Source organism: Aptenodytes patagonicus, chromosome 11 (genome assembly GCF_965638725.1).
Source record: "Aptenodytes patagonicus chromosome 11, bAptPat1.pri.cur, whole genome shotgun sequence".
In the NCBI taxonomy this organism is placed as follows: Eukaryota; Metazoa; Chordata; class Aves; order Sphenisciformes; family Spheniscidae; genus Aptenodytes; species Aptenodytes patagonicus.
In genome coordinates, this window is record NC_134959.1 from 21,087,019 (window position 1) to 21,104,449 (window position 17,431).

At 50.5% G+C, this 17,431-nt stretch overlaps 1 protein-coding gene across 2 annotated transcripts; it reads left to right on the forward strand.

Annotated features, from left to right (window-relative positions):
* Positions 1–731: 731 nt before the first annotated feature.
* On the forward strand, positions 732–15,681 carry TRADD (TNFRSF1A associated via death domain). 2 transcript variants are annotated; one of them, XM_076349376.1, is made up of 5 exons: positions 732–780; positions 3,454–3,605; positions 6,219–6,496; positions 8,233–8,425; positions 9,748–12,857. In XM_076349376.1, exons 2-5 carry the CDS (start codon positions 3,464–3,466, stop codon positions 10,053–10,055), a joined length of 921 nt encoding a protein of 306 aa, XP_076205491.1. In that variant the 5' UTR covers positions 732–780; positions 3,454–3,463; the 3' UTR covers positions 10,056–12,857. The 2 variants fall into 2 exon arrangements, with proteins under 2 accessions (XP_076205491.1, XP_076205490.1); XM_076349375.1 differs by having other exon boundaries at positions 756–780; positions 12,794–15,681.
* The last annotated feature ends 1,750 nt before the right edge of the window (positions 15,682–17,431 follow it).

Sequence of the window (17,431 nt, forward strand, 5' to 3'; positions counted from 1 at the left end):
GACACCTTTTCAAAATGAGCTCCAGAGAAAGGGGGACATGAGAGCTGAACTTCCTCCGCTGCTCAGTAGTTACTAACCCAACCAACCTTCGTTTCCACCGTTCACTCTCGTTAGCAGCGTCACGGGGGAAAGCTGAAGAGTGCCGGCCAGGATCCATCAGCCTTGCGGTGCTGTCAGCCACAAACTACGCAGGGGGTTCAAGCAACCCCGCTTTCCTCCACCCCTAACGGACCAGGGGCACGTGCCCGGTCCCAGCCGGTGGGCAGCTCCTAAGCTATCCCAACAGAGTAATTTCTGACCCTCTTACATATCCTCACCTACACGTGTGACCAAGTGACCGAAGCTGGGTGGGCATTCGGCTGCTGCCGGAGCCACCCGCCGCGTTGCGGCGCGGAGACCCGGAGGCACCAAGGCACGGCAAGAACCGTTCAGGCCTCCTCAGCAAACGGCATCCGTCCCCGTCGGCTGGCCTCGCCGCCGGCTGCGGATGGAAGTAACACAGGCTGAAATCCTGCTCTCGGGGCTGTTTTTTTGGGACAGTACAAGAAAACCGGCAGATTTTCACGGGAAGTGGAATACCCCTTGCATTTCAATGGGGTTTTGGTTTGGGTTTTTTTCCGCTTCTCCGTTAACCCCCCCTCCGCCCGCACCCAGCCCGGTCCCCGCCGGCGGCGGGGCCGCCCGGGGGCCCTCCCGGCCGTGTCGGCGGAGCAGCGGGCGGCGCCGCGCAGAGACGGAAGTGGCGGCGCCGAGGCCGGGCGGCGGCGGCGGCGGCAGGAGGTAAAGCCGCCCGGAGTCGCCGGAGGGGCCCGGGGCTGCCGCGGGCGGGCGGGGAGGGGGGGCCGGGGGCGCGGGTGCCGCCTCCCGCCGGCCGGCCCGGGGGCGGGGGCGCGGGGCCGCCGCCGGGCGTCGGGTCCTCCGGGCGGCGGGGGCCGCGGGCCGTCCCGGGCGCGTCCCGCCGGGGCAGGGCAGGGTCAGGCTGGCGGGGCGCTCTCTGCGCCCCCCACCCCCCACCACCCCCCCCGGCGCTGCCCCGGCTCGCGGGACGGCGGTGCCGGGGCGTTCACGGGGCGGGTCAGCGGGCCCCGGCATTTGACCGGGTAGGGACATCCAGGCGCCGGGGAGAGCGTCGTGTCACCGCGGGCAGGCGCAGCCCGGCGGTGCCCAGGGCTGGCGGCTGCCCCGGACTCGCTGCCCCGGACTCGCTGCCCTAGCTCTTCTTCCTTAAAATAAAGACGGCCCCGTCCCAGTTAGTCTTTTACAGGAATTCAGCAGCAGCAGCCGCCTGATACGTGCCAAAGGTCGGCGAAAAAGGCACTAACGATGATCACATACGTTACTTGTTGCCCGGGGTTGGTTTTTCTAAAGCACGCCACAACGGTTTGACCGCTGCTGCTCAAACCCACAGCGAGGGGTCCCCACTGCCGAGTGGGGACGGGGATGGGGCAGCGCTCATGGGGCTGGAAAACTCGCCCGCTGGGATAACACTGCAGAGGCGCAACAGCAAAGGGCTCCTTATCTGAGCCTTGGCAAGCCTGGTGTAATTTCCAGGCTCCCCAGCGTTGCTGAGTCGAACCAGGCAGTTGCTGAGGAGCAAGAGCCTGGTCTGTGTCGGGAAGGGGTGCAGGGGCAGCGGGGTCCACGCTGCAGCGATGGGAGCGGGATGAAACAGGGTCCTTGTACTTCATGTGCCTCTGGGCTGGTAGGGAGCTCTCAGGCATTTGCACTGCAAAAGATAAATTGTTCCGTGGGTTACATCTTTGAAATATTCCACATCTGTAGTTGTCTAAGATGTTGCTCAGATTTCTGTTACCCTCCTTCTGCAAGACGCTAGGAGATGGGTGCCCAGATCCCAAACTTCCCGGTGTTTGGAGGCTCAGACCAGACCTGGACTGCAGCAGCAGTGCATCCTCCTCTTTCTTCTTTACGAGATGCTTTTCTAAAAGGCCTGTGTGATGCGGGAGCCCGTGGCCTGGAAACACTCACTCCTGCATCCCGCAGGCACTCCTTGAACTCCAAGTTCAGTGTGAATTTTATGATTCGCTGGTTATTTCCTGTATTTGCTGAACAAGTAAAAGGCTCCCGTGCTGGGCACCGTTCAAGGTTATAGTAAGGAAACAGGGTGGGCCGTATGTTCCAGTGCCCTGTTGGACATGCTGCAAGGGATGGAAACGGTTCCCAGCCCCAGCTACCACCTGGAAGACAGCCTGTCCATGGGAGGTCATCCTTCTTGGTCTGGCAGCCCCTCGTGACAAAAGACCTTCACACCCACAATCTAAAGGACATCTGAAGAGAGGGACACTGTCGTGGCCAGCAGTTATACTGTCAGGCCAGTGCTTGGCAGCCAAGGGAGGGCTGTTGGGGTTGAGCAACAGGGCAGAAAGAAGGGATGCCTGCGGGAAAGCAGCCGATGGTGTGACAAGAGGTGCAAACAAGTAGTCAGAGAGGGGACAGGACTTGGGACTGGGGCTGAGCCAAAAGCCCCAAATTACTTGTCACTATGATGTGATGGAAGGGCTGGCTCCGAGCGCTGCTCTCTGTGGGAGCAGTTTCGGGGGGCTTGCGCTGACCAGCTCATGGACACGCACAGGCAGTTTGCGTACATGCCAGAAAGGAGAGGTGGCCATGCCTCTCTCCTGGGCTGTCAGGCGCTCTCTCCAGCCGCCACAGCCTCAGTCCGGCATTGCCCGATCTAGCACGGCTTTTCCGTTCTGAGTATCCGTAGCCTGGGAGGTGTTTTGGTTCGTCTTTGCCTTGGGAGCAGAGTTGGGTGCAGCTGCAGTAGATGTAAGCGTTGCATTAGCTGGCCAGCGAGGAACAGGCGTGATGAGAACGGAGAGGTGGATGTGCTCTCTTCCACGTGCACTGCTGCAAGAGGCAAATGGTAGGAGAGGACTAATAAGTGAGCTAGTACGTAAAGCAGAGGAATAGCCCTGACTGTGCTGCTACGTGAGCCCTGGGCTCTGTAACACATCCTTTAGTGAGGACCACAAGGGGACCGGGACCTCGGGTAGAATGCCTCTGCCTGCAATAGGGCTTCAGTCTGTGTGAACGTGCCAGAACCAGGACTGCTGGGTGCTCCCTGGAGCACCCCAACTATGTGTCTTTAGACTTTGCTAGCTTGGCTGGGCAGTCAGAGGCACGAGGACTGAAACTCTTTGCTTCGGAGTCTCTTTGGACCATAAAATGAATGGACTCCAGTGGAAAATGAAAGCAGAGCTTTGTGAGCTGCGGAGTCTTTGGGACACCGTGTCCCACTCTGCTGTGCTTTACGGAACAACAGTAAACTCCTCAAAGGTTACACTTGCTTTAACAACATCACTGCCTCCTCTAGGAAATAAGGGTAAATCCCCATAATCCTGTCATGCTTGTGCTTAGTGTTTGCTGTAAGCACTCACCCGGCATCAGGCCATTTTCCCTATGGTCTCTCAGCTCATCTGTGTGATTTTGTAGGGTGCTGAAGATGGCAGGCAGCTCCGCTCCTTGGATCGGCAGCGCTTATCTCTTCCTCCAGTCGACGTGCAAGACCATCGTTCTGCCGTCTCTCTACGAAAGCTCCCAGAAGAAACCTAGTGTATTCAAGGCGCTGAAGCTGGCATTAGCAGGTACCCACTCTCTCTTGATACCTTGGCACGCTGTCTCATCTCTTCACGCAATGCCATGCCTTTCTTGAATCTCACACTCATGGGTAAGGAAAGCGGGTGCTCACTGTATTTAGGAAGGACAATAAAGTGAGGCAAGTTCAGCAGAGGTCCACCAAGATGGTTGGGGGCTGGAGCACTTGTCCTGTGAGGAGAGGCTGAAGGAGTTGGACCTGTTCAGCCTGGGGAAGAGAAGGCTTTGGGGGACCTACCAACAGCCTGCCAATACCTACGGGGAGGGGGAGATGGAGCCACACTCTTCACAGTGGTGCATGGGGAATGAGAGGCAACAGGCACAAGTTGAAACAAGAGGGGTAGACACCAGATATAAGGACAAACATTTTCCCCATGAGGACAGTCAAGCAGTTGCCCAGAGCGACTGTGTATTCTCCATCCTTGGGGGTTTTCAAAATGGGACTGGATAAAGCCCTGAGCAACTTGGTCTGACCTCAGAGCTGACCCTGCTTTGCACGGGAGGTTGGGCTAGAGAATTCCTGGGCTTCCTTCCAACTTCAACTATCCTATGAGTTATGCTACTTTATGAATGTTTGTTTAAACCCATTCATGTAAGAGGGGAAAAGATTGCAATTGCTATGAAAGAAGATTTAATTTCTGTCTTTATACCACCACAGAACCATGATTTCTGCTTTGAGAAGCCGATTTTTAAAATTAGTGATAGCCAGTGTAAGTTCTTTTCTGCTATCAACAGGCACAATTACATTATCTTCAACTGTATGTAACCCTATTTACATCAAAAAAGGACTTGAGATGCAAATGGCCATAAAACTATGTTTCTTTATCCACCCTTGCACCAAGCTGACTTCAGAATAATAGTAATTTGAAGAGTTTATCATACTTACCTAGAATGACACTTACGGTGTTCTTTACCTGTCATACAGCTGAGCCTATATTGTTGGACTGGGCTTGTGTAACTATTCCGTAATCTCTTCTGGCAATCGTGAGCCTAGCCAAGTCAGATAGTTTATCCAATACAGGCCTGCTCATCTTGCAGCTCGATCCAAAGATGTGAAGCAGCAGGAAGCCCAACACAGTTGTCCAGCTCGGCTCGATTTACGGCTGCTTTGTGTCACTGGAATGTGAGTCTGCTCACACATTTAAAGGAAAGCCCACAAAAACGCTAAATCCTACCATGCTTATTCAGACCTAAAAAGGACAGGAAATCTGAAGCTGTCTGAAGTTTCATGAAGAAATGCGTGCAAAGTCCTCTCTTTTGAGGTAGCTTCACAGCTGTCTCGTACACCGTTCATAAAGGTTTCCATGTCTGTGCAGCTTTTCCCTCCCTAGCCCTCTTACCCTGTTATGGAAGCTTTTGTTTAACCAGCACTTACGAAAAACAAAGCATGAAGGAAGCAATAAAAAGACATTTCTGGTCAGCCACAGTGAATTAAAATGCCTCTCCTAGGTGCCTAGCCCCATGTCCCAGTTACACATCTGGTCCAGGCTAGACTTTCTGATGCGACCAGGACTCAGTAAACCCTGTAAAGCCACTGTCAGATCACATACTTTCAAATGCCAGGTCACTTGTCCTGCCTAATGTGGAGCACACAAGTCTGCTTTGCCTTGGGATTGTCCTTCGAGCCTGTCTAAATAATGCCACGATGTGTGGTTTAGAAATACCTGGTGTAGTGCCAGTGTGAGCTGGTACTTCTGTACGGCCCCGTGCAATGACAGGCCAAGAGGTCGATTCGGGTCTGGAAGCAGTACAGCCAGCCTCCCACAGGCCTCTGCTGCAAAAAAAAAAAGAAAAAAAAAGAGAAAAACACATACTCTGAACTGTCATCATCAGCATATAAAATCCCCGTGGAGACAGGGTCAATGTGCACAGCTAATCAAAATTAAATTTTGCTGGGAGGAGGAAGAATGAAGGCCCGGACAATTTCTGTTGTCCATGTCGCTCGTGCTCCCCCCGCACTAATGTTAGAGGGTACATCCCTGGCTTCTCCTTGCTTAGATTTTACTGTGAATTAATTCTCTGTGCAAAAGGGCTTAACAAGTCAACACCCAATCTCAAGCAGCCCAATTCCTGTGGCTGGATCTATCGTTCGCCATTTGTTAGATGTGTTGAAGGCTCAGAGAGAGCCAAAAGTTACCTCTAGGCATGGGGTGGAGAGGAAACGCTGGGTCTCTTTCCAGGACCTTCATCACTGCATAAAACTCCAGTCACAAGGACTGAAGACTGAGCACTGAGCTGAACTATGCGCTTTCATCTATAAAACTTTCCTGTGCTACCAGTTTAGCATAACCATTTCTGTCCTGGAAATGGAACCTCAAACTTAAAACCTCCCCTAATAAACAGTGTTGAGATAATTACCTGGGGTGTAGTACCATACGGCTTCAGTTGGACACCATACCTCCCGGGGATTGATGGTGGCAGGGCAGCAAAAACTTAATCGTTTCCTCTTGGTTTTACATACAGGTTTTTCGTCCCAGAGGACTTTATCACAGAGAGAAGAGAATTCAAAAGCTACTCCATTGCAGGCTTGGTGGTGGATGGGAGTGGGTCTGGGTTGTCTGTCTCATGCCTGGATAGTGACTCTGCTCACTTCTCCCTGCCAGACTCCACCGGCAGCGTGAATGGTGTGGACATGCTCAAAGTGCACTGCAGCCACCCGCACCTGATAGTCCAGCTCAAGTTCTGCAAGCAGGAGAACTGCCGCCGGTTCCTGCAGAGTTACCGGGAAGGAGCGCTCCAGGAGTCCCTCCAGAATCACCTCCAACTCTCCTTGGCCGTGACCACGGTGCCTCTTGAGATGGAGCTGAAGGCTGGCAACGAGCACCTCGACAACATGCTGAAGGATGAGGATCGCTGCCTGGAGTGCATCTACAGAGAAAAGGTGAATGGGAGAGGGAGGGAGGCCAGGCAGCAGTGAGGAGCGGTAGCACAGGACTCAGGAAGGTGGGTGCAAATCTTGCTTTGCTGCAGCGTGCTGGGTTGTTGACTTCTCCATCCTTCAGTTCTCAACTGTAATACGGAGAAACAGCTCTGCTCTTCTCCAGAAAAGAGCCGTGCACTTTTCTGGAAGGGCAATAGAGTTACCTAAAACAGCCTACAGAGATTCTGCTAAATCACTGTCGTTTCTGTATATAACAATTAGTGTGGCTGTTATCACCACTAAGACAAGGAATTATAGAAGGTGCAGTTAAGAGCACAAGCAAGTGTGCCTCGATACACCTGTGAGGCAGGCAGAGAGGACAGCTGTCCTGTGTGGAACGATCACTGCTCAGCACCTTCCTCCCCCACCTCGCACGCCACCTCCTCTGAGAGCAGCAATGGTAACTGCACCTAGAAGTGAGCGTGAGTGCAAACACTCTGCACGTGACACCAACAACTTGTGACAGAGTGGGGACACGTAGCATCTGCTGCCAGCAGGAATAGGTTGCCCTTCCGAAGGCAAAGTCTCTCTCTCAGGGGCAATATCTAACGTCTAGCTCATCGCACACTTTGGCACTGGCACTCTAATCCTGCTAGCAAGAACAGTGAGACCTTGTCATCTCACCACAAAACCAAGGCACTTGACACGATTAAACTCATTGCCTTTCTCCTCTCCTCTTTTTTTCCACCTGGAACTAGCAATACCTTATAGCTCTGGTTCCCTCTAGATGGTCCTGAGAAATAGGTAGTCACCGTCTACTCGGGAAGGTCAGGCACAAGAGCGTGTTTTGCCAGGTTGTTTTTCTGCAAGCACAGAGAATGAAATGCAAACCTTTCAGCCCTGGACCAAACAACATGTGATATCCCATAACCTGTCAACTTCTGCTTGCTGCTCCCTCCCTCTGCTGAACTAGCTGACTGGACAAAAGAGATGGGCGTACTCTCAGTTCCCCAAAACTGACTCAGTCTGACCTCTGCCTAACAGCGCAACAGTCAGAAAGATGACACTAGGGCACAGCTGTCAGTGGCTGAGGGCAGTGCTGGGTACCTGCTGTACGTGAGCTAAACACTAGACCGAGTCGGAGCGCTCGCCAGGTTTGACTCTTCCCCATGTGCTTTGCCTTCTTTACTCCTTTTCTCATGGCCTGCTTTTTGGAGGTCAGACTACTTTTCTCTTGGTTAGTGAGAAAAACTGGCTTGGAGAGGATCCAGGAACAACAAAACTTAGGTAATGGAGGGGCAGAGAGAGAGAGAGAGAGAGAAGGGGGGGTAGCAGGAGCTTTGGTGGCCATGAGCTGTTGGATCAGGTCACCCTATTCTGTGGGTCTGACCCTCATGCGGAGTAAGTCAGAGAAGCCACGCTGCCTATGGTGCGCCCCAATTCCTGCAGAGGGCTGCTGAAAATAAACGTGGACTAGTAGCAGTTTTGTGCAACTTGTAAGCACTCACCGCTGCATGTGAGAAGCCCTGGAGGGGGAGATTGCCTGTTTCGTATCACATTACAGATTCAAATTCACACATTCACAGCCAGAACTCCATTAGACTATATCTCATTTGGTCAGTTGACAACTCATGCTACAGCTATCTCATTGCTCCTCTCTTGACACCATCATCTTAAGCTGCGCCTTCCAGCTAAGCATCTATAGCTTTGCAAGATGGTGAACCTGGCATGAATCACTGATGCTGTTTGCATTACAGCCTGACCGCCTGCGGGATGAGGAAATCACAGAGCTGGAGGAATGCCTCAAGAGCCTGATTGTTCACCAGAGTATCAACAACAATGTCGCTGTAAAAGACTACGCGTCTCTGAACTCCCCATCTCTACCTTATCCTTCTCAAAGCAGCTCCCTTTCCCCACAAGTCACCTTCATCTTTCAGGGACAAGAGTTTGGTGAGTAGCTAGAGCTGACCAAGAGAGCCCTTGGTCTTCCTCGCCTTGAAGCCCAAGAGGGAGGATTAACGTGACTACATATTGGGGTCTACCTCAGATAAATCAAGGATTTCCCAGCATCCCATAAGGAAGGAATTACAGTAGTCCTAAGATACCGCCATACTGCTTCAGATCAGGCCTCAACCCCTTTTCTTTCTGGGGTGGCACAGAACCAGATGCTTCAGAGTCTGTGTCCCTTCCAGGTTCCTCACGTTTTAAAACTCCTTAACGCTGGAAGGAAGAATACAGAGTAGTTCTCTTCCTCCACGTCATTTGGTTGAGGTGAGTTAATAGCATAGGTTGGATCAGACTGGGAAGGTTACTGTGGACACCATCGGCCCTGCTTTCAGCCAAGACACATTTGTCCAGGCTCCCTGCAGTACACCGGCTTTCTGTGGGGTCTGCTCCCTCCAGAGAGCTTTCAGATAGTCTCACATAGCAATTTTAGCTTGAGATCAGCTAGATCATTTTTGAGCGTGCTTAAGCTGTGTATACAGTCTCCAGTGCTAAACAGCCAAGGAGAGAGCTCCTGTCTGCGTTTCAGTATTTTGAGGATGCTTAGGTAGGGAACGGGGGACTTGGTCAGAAAGGCCTTGCCGAGTTGCTTTTGAAAGGCTGAAACAAATAAAGAGGATGTCCATCAGAAAAAAAAATTAGCTCTGGCAAACCACAGGACAGTCCCATCCTGGGGGGGGGGGGGGGAATAGGCATTGCCAAGCTTGCAGGGTAGGGGCAAGCCCAGATACTCTGATGTTGTGGGAGGATTTCGGTAAGGGAACGGTCCGAGCAAGGCAGGGAGCTCAGATGTGCCAGGGCAGGTGGCTGTGAGCAAGTAAGTGTGTCACCACGTGCTACAGTTTGCCACCCGAGGCACCAGCACTGCCCTGGGGGATGGCAGACTACGTGGAGAGCGGACGTGTCCAGCTCATATGCAGGGAGCGGGGAGACCCTAAGCGGTGGGGCTTACTCCAGCTGGTTTTCCCTTCCCAGTGGTGGAGGAATGCCATCAGAGTGCACAGACCCGTGTGCGGGACCCCCTGCCCGTGGCGGGGCAGTCCCTTTAGCTTCACTGCTCTTCCACTTCTGCTCCAAACTCACAGCGCTGCCCCGGTGTTAAAACACCAGAGGACACGCAGAGCGGCTCCGCAGCAGTTTAGTAACATGCTGTGGACGCTGAACAGATTCCCTGCTCCACAGAATATTGAGCAAACCTTGGACTGGCCCAAGCTGCATCACATCAGCCATGAAACCCCTGTGTTTTACCTGCCCTCTGTCCCTTTCAGCCAACAGAACGCTCACACTAGACGACCACCAGAAATTTGCCAAGCTCGTATCCAAGAAATGGAAGCAAGTGGGTCGCTCTTTGCAGAAGAACTGCCGGGCCCTGCGCGATCCTGTCATTGATAACCTGGCCCTCGAATATGACCGAGAGGGACTATACGAACAAGCCTATCAGCTGCTTCTCAGATTTATCCAGTCGGAGGGGAAGAAGGCCACAATAGCGCGGCTGATCGCAGCCCTGGAAGAAAATGGTCTCATCAGCTTGGCTGAGGAGCTCTTGGGCCTCCATTCCAACGAGGACTGCTCCTAGAGCCCGACGGGTAGTGGCATTGCTAAGGGCTTTCTTGCTTTAGCTAGCGTAGGAGACTGCTGCCAGTGTCTGGGAATGTAAAGTCCTGAAAATCACCGCAGGTTTCCGTGTAGGTGGGAATGCCCAGGGGAGAGGTTCTGTGCTCGCAGAAGCCAGCACGGACCTCTGACGTTGCTTATTTCATGCTGTTTCCAGAAGTCAGCGTTACCTTCCCGTGAACTGGTGAGAGAGGCTTTCAGCCTGACTTCCTTCAGGACTGACACGTCACAGGGAAGCAGCCAGACAGTTAGAGCGCCCTAGGGAAGGGTGGGGGAGAGGAGAAAAGCAAGGAAGGCATCTCAGAGAATTTCTCTGAGAAGCAGACAACGCCACTGTTTCTCAGGCTGTGGCCCAGGGCCATCACCTGGAGAGCTGCAATATATTTTTTTATATTGAAGACATTTACGCCCTCAGGCACGACATCAAGCAAAGACAGAGGGGAAATTAAGGAAAAGCCAATTTTATATTATTTTCCTTCTTTGTTCTTCAAATGAGGATCATCTGTGGCAAGCGCATCTGTCCTGCCCTACCCTAGTATAGCTCCTTCCCACCTCTCACCACCTGAAGGTTTCCCTTTTACCTGGGACAGTCATAATCTTCCACAGTGCACAAGATTGCTGCTGTAGAACAAATTTCAGGCACTGAACAAGCAATATGGACAAACACAAATTCAGAGAATGATTCCCAACTTTTTCTGGACCGTGGTGGACAATAATATATTGACTACGTCGCGCTTAGCTCTTTCCCACCAACCCGAGGGAGCCTGCATCTGTGAAAAGCAAAACACAGTGCTGGAAGGAAAATAGTCTCCTAGTCAGCAAGTTACCTGTGGAGCGCAGATTGGAACTGCTGCTCTAACGTGTGCCACAGCATCACATACCATCAAATACCCCAGCCCACAGAGCTGAGCAATCGCCTCTGACCAGCTGGCTCTCTAGTGCCTTCGCTCTCTTCTTAACCACCTGCCCTCGGCCTGCTGAGTTCACCGGAGAGGATAGCTCACGCCATCGAGTCTCACAAGAGTCGGGATTTGCACGGAGCCTTTCCCTGGCGGTGTTGTCACTGTGTGACAGTTGGACATCAGCTGCTGTGCCTGGATTTACCTGCCCTGATTTTGAGGGTTAAAAATGGCTTGAAGGACAAAGCACCCAAACCCCGGGGCTGACTCGTGCCTTCAGTTCCGGTGGGAGAAGCCAACTCTCTCCTGGTATGGTTGATGCAGGCTGCAACAGAGCAGAGTTTACACCTTTGCCCGTAACAAAGCAACAAGTATCTAGCATGACGTGGGTCCCGTGAAGCACAACAGCTCGATTGCCTTTGACATATTCCCTATGCTTTCCTGATAGGTTTTTACTTATCCTTTTTCATTAATTCTAGCCCTCTTTGCCCTTCCCATCCGTGGGAATAGCCAGTGGGCCTCGGAAATTATTTCAGATGCAGAGAGTGGCTCTGCCAGCACACATAAAGCCTGTGTGTGCACGCAAGTATCGGGCCCCTGGCAGTCGTGGTGGGACCAGGTTTCAGACAGGCAAGCCCTGATCACCTTTTAAACCACAACTCGCATCTTAATCCTTCCTGGAGTCAAAGCTGCAATTCAGTAAGGAGGGATGCAACGTGGGATTCAGGTGCAGGCTCAGATCTGAGCTCCTGGGGCTGGTGCCGCTCCCTTAGCTTCTGCTAAAATGCATGCTGTGAGCATCAGCTAATTGAAAACTGGAATCAGGAGGATTTAGATGGCCAGCTTCTACCCAGTTGGGGTCCACATGCCTCAGATGTGCTAAGCATCGCGTGCCTCAGTGTGAGCCTGAGGAACCTGGCTTTTTTCTGCAGATTTTGAATCCCCAAGATCACGTACACAGTGTGGAAAGAAAATGGAGGGGGTCAAAGATGGGGAGAATGTTTTCAGGGTGTGAGTGAATCTGTTTGTCTTGCCCTTAGCTTCAAAGGAAGCAGGACTTCATGCAGGCACCATCTCTACAAAGACTGTGGCTCCATGACCTTTTACTAAGCCATTCTATGTTAGTGCTGTTGCAGTCTCATCTCCCCTGTTCCTGCTCCATGTCCTACCCTCTCCCTTACAGTAGTACCAGTGCTCTTCCCAAAATGAAGCAATTATCCCTCTGACACTTTCGCTTTTGGGACCAGCACAGCGATGCTGATCTTACTTAGTTTAGGGTGCTGTGGAACCATACCTCAAAGCATTTAGCTTTCCTGCCAGATCCTACCTGGGGAACTGTTTGGCAGCAACCCAAATACCTGGCAAATGGTATTTAAAAAAACAACAACCCCCCCCCCCCCCCCAAACCATCAGAAACTTGAAAATTACTTTAACAGCAAGAGGGTTTGCTCTTGATTTTGCAAAAATGATTTTTTAGAAAACAAGGTCATATGCATAGCCTGCTGTCTCGTTTGTAATGAATATTTCTAAGCTCTCAGACTAGCTATTCACGTGCACAACTTTCATGTACAGTTCGAAGGCAGCCACCGAGTAGTGAGAACTGCTAGCTTTTATAGCATCTGTTACTGCTCAAAATGAGAAAGGCTTATTTTTTTGCACTTGACGTAGATGCTGAATAACTTCTTTGCTGCTATTACTGTATTACAGAGGACTAAGCATGAATGCTTTTTTTCTTAATGCAAACCTTGTGCATTTTATTCCTCTGCCAGCAATTGGCATATGTGTTTCCTCTTACTCACAGATTCCCTCTCAAAAGTGCCATTAAGTGCTGGAGCTCCTGGCAACCTTTCTGGAATATCATCATCTTTAACAGCATTCACAGGTGCCTTCATTGCAGAGACTCGAAGGAAAAGGGTTTTCCAGTGATATTCCATGGTGGAACTGTCTTGAGCACATGGCATGGTTTGGGATCATAGCAGTGGCTATTTCATACCTTCTTTTCCACGATGGGTCATCATCATCATATGCAACGAGAACTCGATTCCAGTCTCAAGCGGACTCCTTCCTGCTAAGAGAGTAGGTTTGGTTTTCTTAGTATTATCTGGCACAGTCATAGAGACAATGTTCACAGAAGCCTTAGAATGAAATAGATCAATTGGATCGTGAGTACACGATGTCTTTTGCATTGATTTGGCATTTGGCTGGGGCTTGACTCTGAATTTACTTCTGTTTTACCCAGAAGATTTTACAGCGGTTTTACACCGGCGTGCAAAGACAAGGGAACTCGCATTACGCAGGGAAGGAGGAAGCACTCACAAAGGAAAAAAACATTAGCAGAGATTTGTTGAAGAAATTAGAGGCATGTCTTCACCTCAGATAGTAATGCAGTGAGTGGAACTGAAGAAAGGGCTAGGTGTTGGGGATACTTGCTGATACACCAGGAACTCGGTGCTATATGCTAGACCAAGGGCTACAATAAGCACCCCCGGTGACCGCCTGGCTGTCACGCTGCTGGAAGAGGAGCGCGCTCGTGCTTTCTTCCTTGCCTGTGCAAAGTTAGTTGCACACACACCCCGCACCTACTCAGATGGCAACACGCCCTTACTACTATTTATACCGATTAGCTAACGTCGGGTGTGTGAGATAAGCCATGGGCAGTGCTGCTCCTGGTGAATTTGGCCTTATCCCATAACAGCTCTAGGTATTGAGGTATGTCTGGAAAAAAAAATACAAAATATTTGGGGTGGGGGGGTGAGGGTGTTTCAGAATCAAGCATGCAGCAAACCAGCACACGGTATTAAAAGGAAATAAAGATGCTAATCAGTTGCATATAAAAAAATTAAATAGACAAAGTATAAAACAAACAGCAGAAACCAGGCCAAAATGCGCTTACAGGAAGGGATCCAAGAGGGCTTTTTTGTGGTACAGATTGTTTTTGTAGTTTTAGCAATGTTTCAGAGTTGAAGGAGGCTCCTTTCAGTCTGCCAGAAAGAATAAAAGATCCATCCAAAGGAGAATTTGAATGATTTGTTTTGGCATAGCTGAGCTAGTTTTCAAATGGATAATAACGAAGAGGAGAGTGAAAGTTAAAATGCTCACCAGATACACTTTGTTGTGAGGCATCTGGTAGAAATAAACCTGAGAGTATACCCTGATATAAAATTGTCACAAAGGAAAAATATCAAACTGTCCTGGAGGGCAGAGTCAGTGAAAGGCCGACATTAACCCTCTTAGATGCTTGCTAAAAACACACCATAGATTAATTCATCTGCTGAAGACAACGATGCACCATCGTGGCAGATAGGGAAGGCGCTCTCTTCCAGCAGCTTCCGTTCTCACATGCCACAACTGCTTACAGTGGACCAGTTTGTCAGGTGAAAACAGTACTTGACTCAAAAATAAGAAAAGGGTTCAGCATTATTGATCGGAAGCACTTGAAAATCACGAGCCGGACGTTAAAGAAATCATAAAATTTTCTTCCAGATTTTCATAGCAAGTCAAATTAAAAATGAATGTTGACAGCTCGCAGCAACACTTTCCAGGTTTCCATTTTCATCTTCAGCCCTACCATTGAAGAGATGGGTATCTGGATTATTTTTAATGCAAAATGGGGTGCTAATGTCGCAGCACTGCAGGTTACAGAGCTTTATAAAAAAAATGAGAGCCTCCAAGTAAAACAGTTTGCTGGAGTTTCATAGCTGGGAAATCTCAGAACTGTATCCATTTCAAAATTTGGGGGAAGCTGAGGCAGAAAACAGAATATACTTTGCACCACTGTCAAGATACGGAAAACATAAGGCCAAAAAAAGCACATAGGCTTAGGGCTGAGGGAAACTACTTGTTCAGAGAAGGCATAGGTGCTTGGTGCGGACACTGCTCCAGGCAAAGGTCTTCCCAGTGTGAGGAAATGGTGGGGTTTTTCCTTACCTGTTAGTTTTGCCATTCATTTCAAAATCCGGTTCGGCATCGAGAAGCTGTCCTGCTGCCTGGGTCACCGTGTCGCCTCCCCTCTGCGGTTTCGAAAGGTACCTTAGAGCCACCTCCAAGGCAGCTGCCCACAGACTCTGAAAGCAGAAGCGAGCACGTACAGCAATGAGGAGCCTCGAATTCACTTAAACTGCTGATTTAGTTTAACTGAAAATCCTGGGATAGCCGTGATATAAGTACTGTACGAGATAAGGTACTGTACACCTTAAACCGAGGAGATACTAGAATGGGAGTCCAGAGGGTTTCTTCAGTCTAACCCACATACTGGAGTGCGTACCTGAGATTGGTGAGATACACTGCTTTACACCGGACAAGGGTCTGGCCATTTGTCTTTTGTACAGAGATGGGCTCAAACGGTGAGGCAATTTAAGGCCTAGAGTCAAACAATTACAGGTTTTTTTCTTCTCTGGATTGAATTTTAAAGCCACTGAAGGGATTTGGCCATACATCTCTAACTGAAATCCGTAGGAGATGTGTGGTTAAGTCCCTTAGTCATCGGTGGAAAAATCCCGTGCTGGCCTTCTAATTCCAAATCTCCACGATAGTCAGCATCAGATCTGGATCAGCCATCTACAGCTGTAGACTGCAATGCCATGTACACTCAGGTCTAGGACATTCAACCTCCAACGAATCGTCTTTTGTAGAAAAAAGCACTTTGATCTATTTTTTCTCCATTTTTATAAATAAATGTATACTTTTGATGGAAAGTGCCTCGGAGACTTTCATTAAACACTTAATGCAGTAGTAAGAAAGGGGTTCACTGAACTTCTGGCCACATTGGCTATCACCAGCTCTCAAAGGAGCATCCAGCCAGAGTGTCTGGATGCACAACAGGGTCCTGCCCAAAGTCGTGTGTTTCTGCTGACACGCCGAGGCTGGTGCCCCACGTGCAAGTTAATGGCTCCGATTTCAAGTCGAAACCGAGCTAAGCCACCACGTTTGTTCAGTTTCCAGTTACTGCTTTGATTAGCCTTTTTTAGCAAACATGGCCAGAAGGGGAGGTTTGTCCCAAACCTGGCAGAGCTCCCCGTGTTTCCTTCAGTGCTATTATATATCTGGGACTCCTCTGAGGCCACAGCATCGCTGTAATCCCAAAGCGCCTCGCTATCAATGAGCTTTCTCACAAGGCTGCCTGCCCCGTAGGTGGGGAGCCAAGGAGCTTTGACATTAAATCTTCTCCAGCAGCTTTGCACAGGAAGCCACTGGCTGACCTGACAACTGAACCCAGGGAAATTCCTTTTGCCGTGAACTCGAGCGCAGCAGTATTTCACCCTGAATCACTTAAATCTCAGGCAGTACTTGAAAAATCACAAGATCAGCCCTTCTTTATTTACCACAAAGCTGTATTCCCAACCGCACGGCTTGGTGCCTGCAGGAATACAGTGACGGGGAGCAGGGCTCTGCCCTACAGCGGGGAGAAGGACATTTGGCACATGGCTCACTTAAAGCCATGTGCCAACACACCAACCCGGGGTCAACAGGGTTGACCTACAGATGGGGGTCAACAAGATTACTGACCCAATCTTATAAAGACAGAGTGACATGCCATGGGACAGACCAAGGGCACCTTTGCTGGCAGTGAGAAGAATGAATCGGCCGTGCATCGGTGCCCAGGGACAAGGTACAGGTGAGACAACAACCAAGTAGAAGCACCCATGGAGAAAACTCCCTCCACCTCCCAAGTTCCCTGCATGACTCTCCAAGCCACAGCAGCCACAAAGGCACCGCAGAGCAACGAAAGCCTCTGTTTTCACTCTCCATGGGAGCAAGCAAAAAGGACAGTAGGTCCCAAAACCCTGGGGGGGGGGGGGAAGAACGTGGTGGAAATACCTGCTGTGAGTCCCCGATGGTTTCAGGGAGCAGTCCCCCTCACTCCGCAGCCAGCCCCTCCGAGCAAAGGTGGACACACCGGTCTGCTGTTCACCTCTGTGACCGTCATCTGCCTCCTTACGGAGGAGGGATGAAAAACAGCCTGGGGCTGCTGCTGCAGAGAAGCATAAAGGTACCTTGGGTTGGCACAGGGAAAGCGTGAAGCTGAGTAACATTTATGGCCGAGGTTTTTTTATCAGCTGCGCTATTCAGCGAGGAACCGCTGCGTTTCAGACCGCTGCAGGTCACAAGGAAACGGCTTTCCCAGCCTGAAGCACCCGAACACAGGGCCTGAGGGCTGCTCATCACGAACCCATCCACATGACAGCTTTTCATGATGACATGGTGTTCAATAAAGCAAAACGTTTGAGCTGAAATTAAAAATACATCAAAAAAGCACAGACACTTATAAAAAAGCATTTTTATGTTACGTTTAAAAAACAGTTGCGTGTTTGTGAAAACGAGTAGATCAAAACCTGGTTTTATGACAAGTTCACTGTAAATGAAAAACTTTGCATACTAAAGGAGCCGTGGTCTGGGCATTCTCCAGACCCTTGGCCTCTGTTAGAGGAATAAGGGTCGT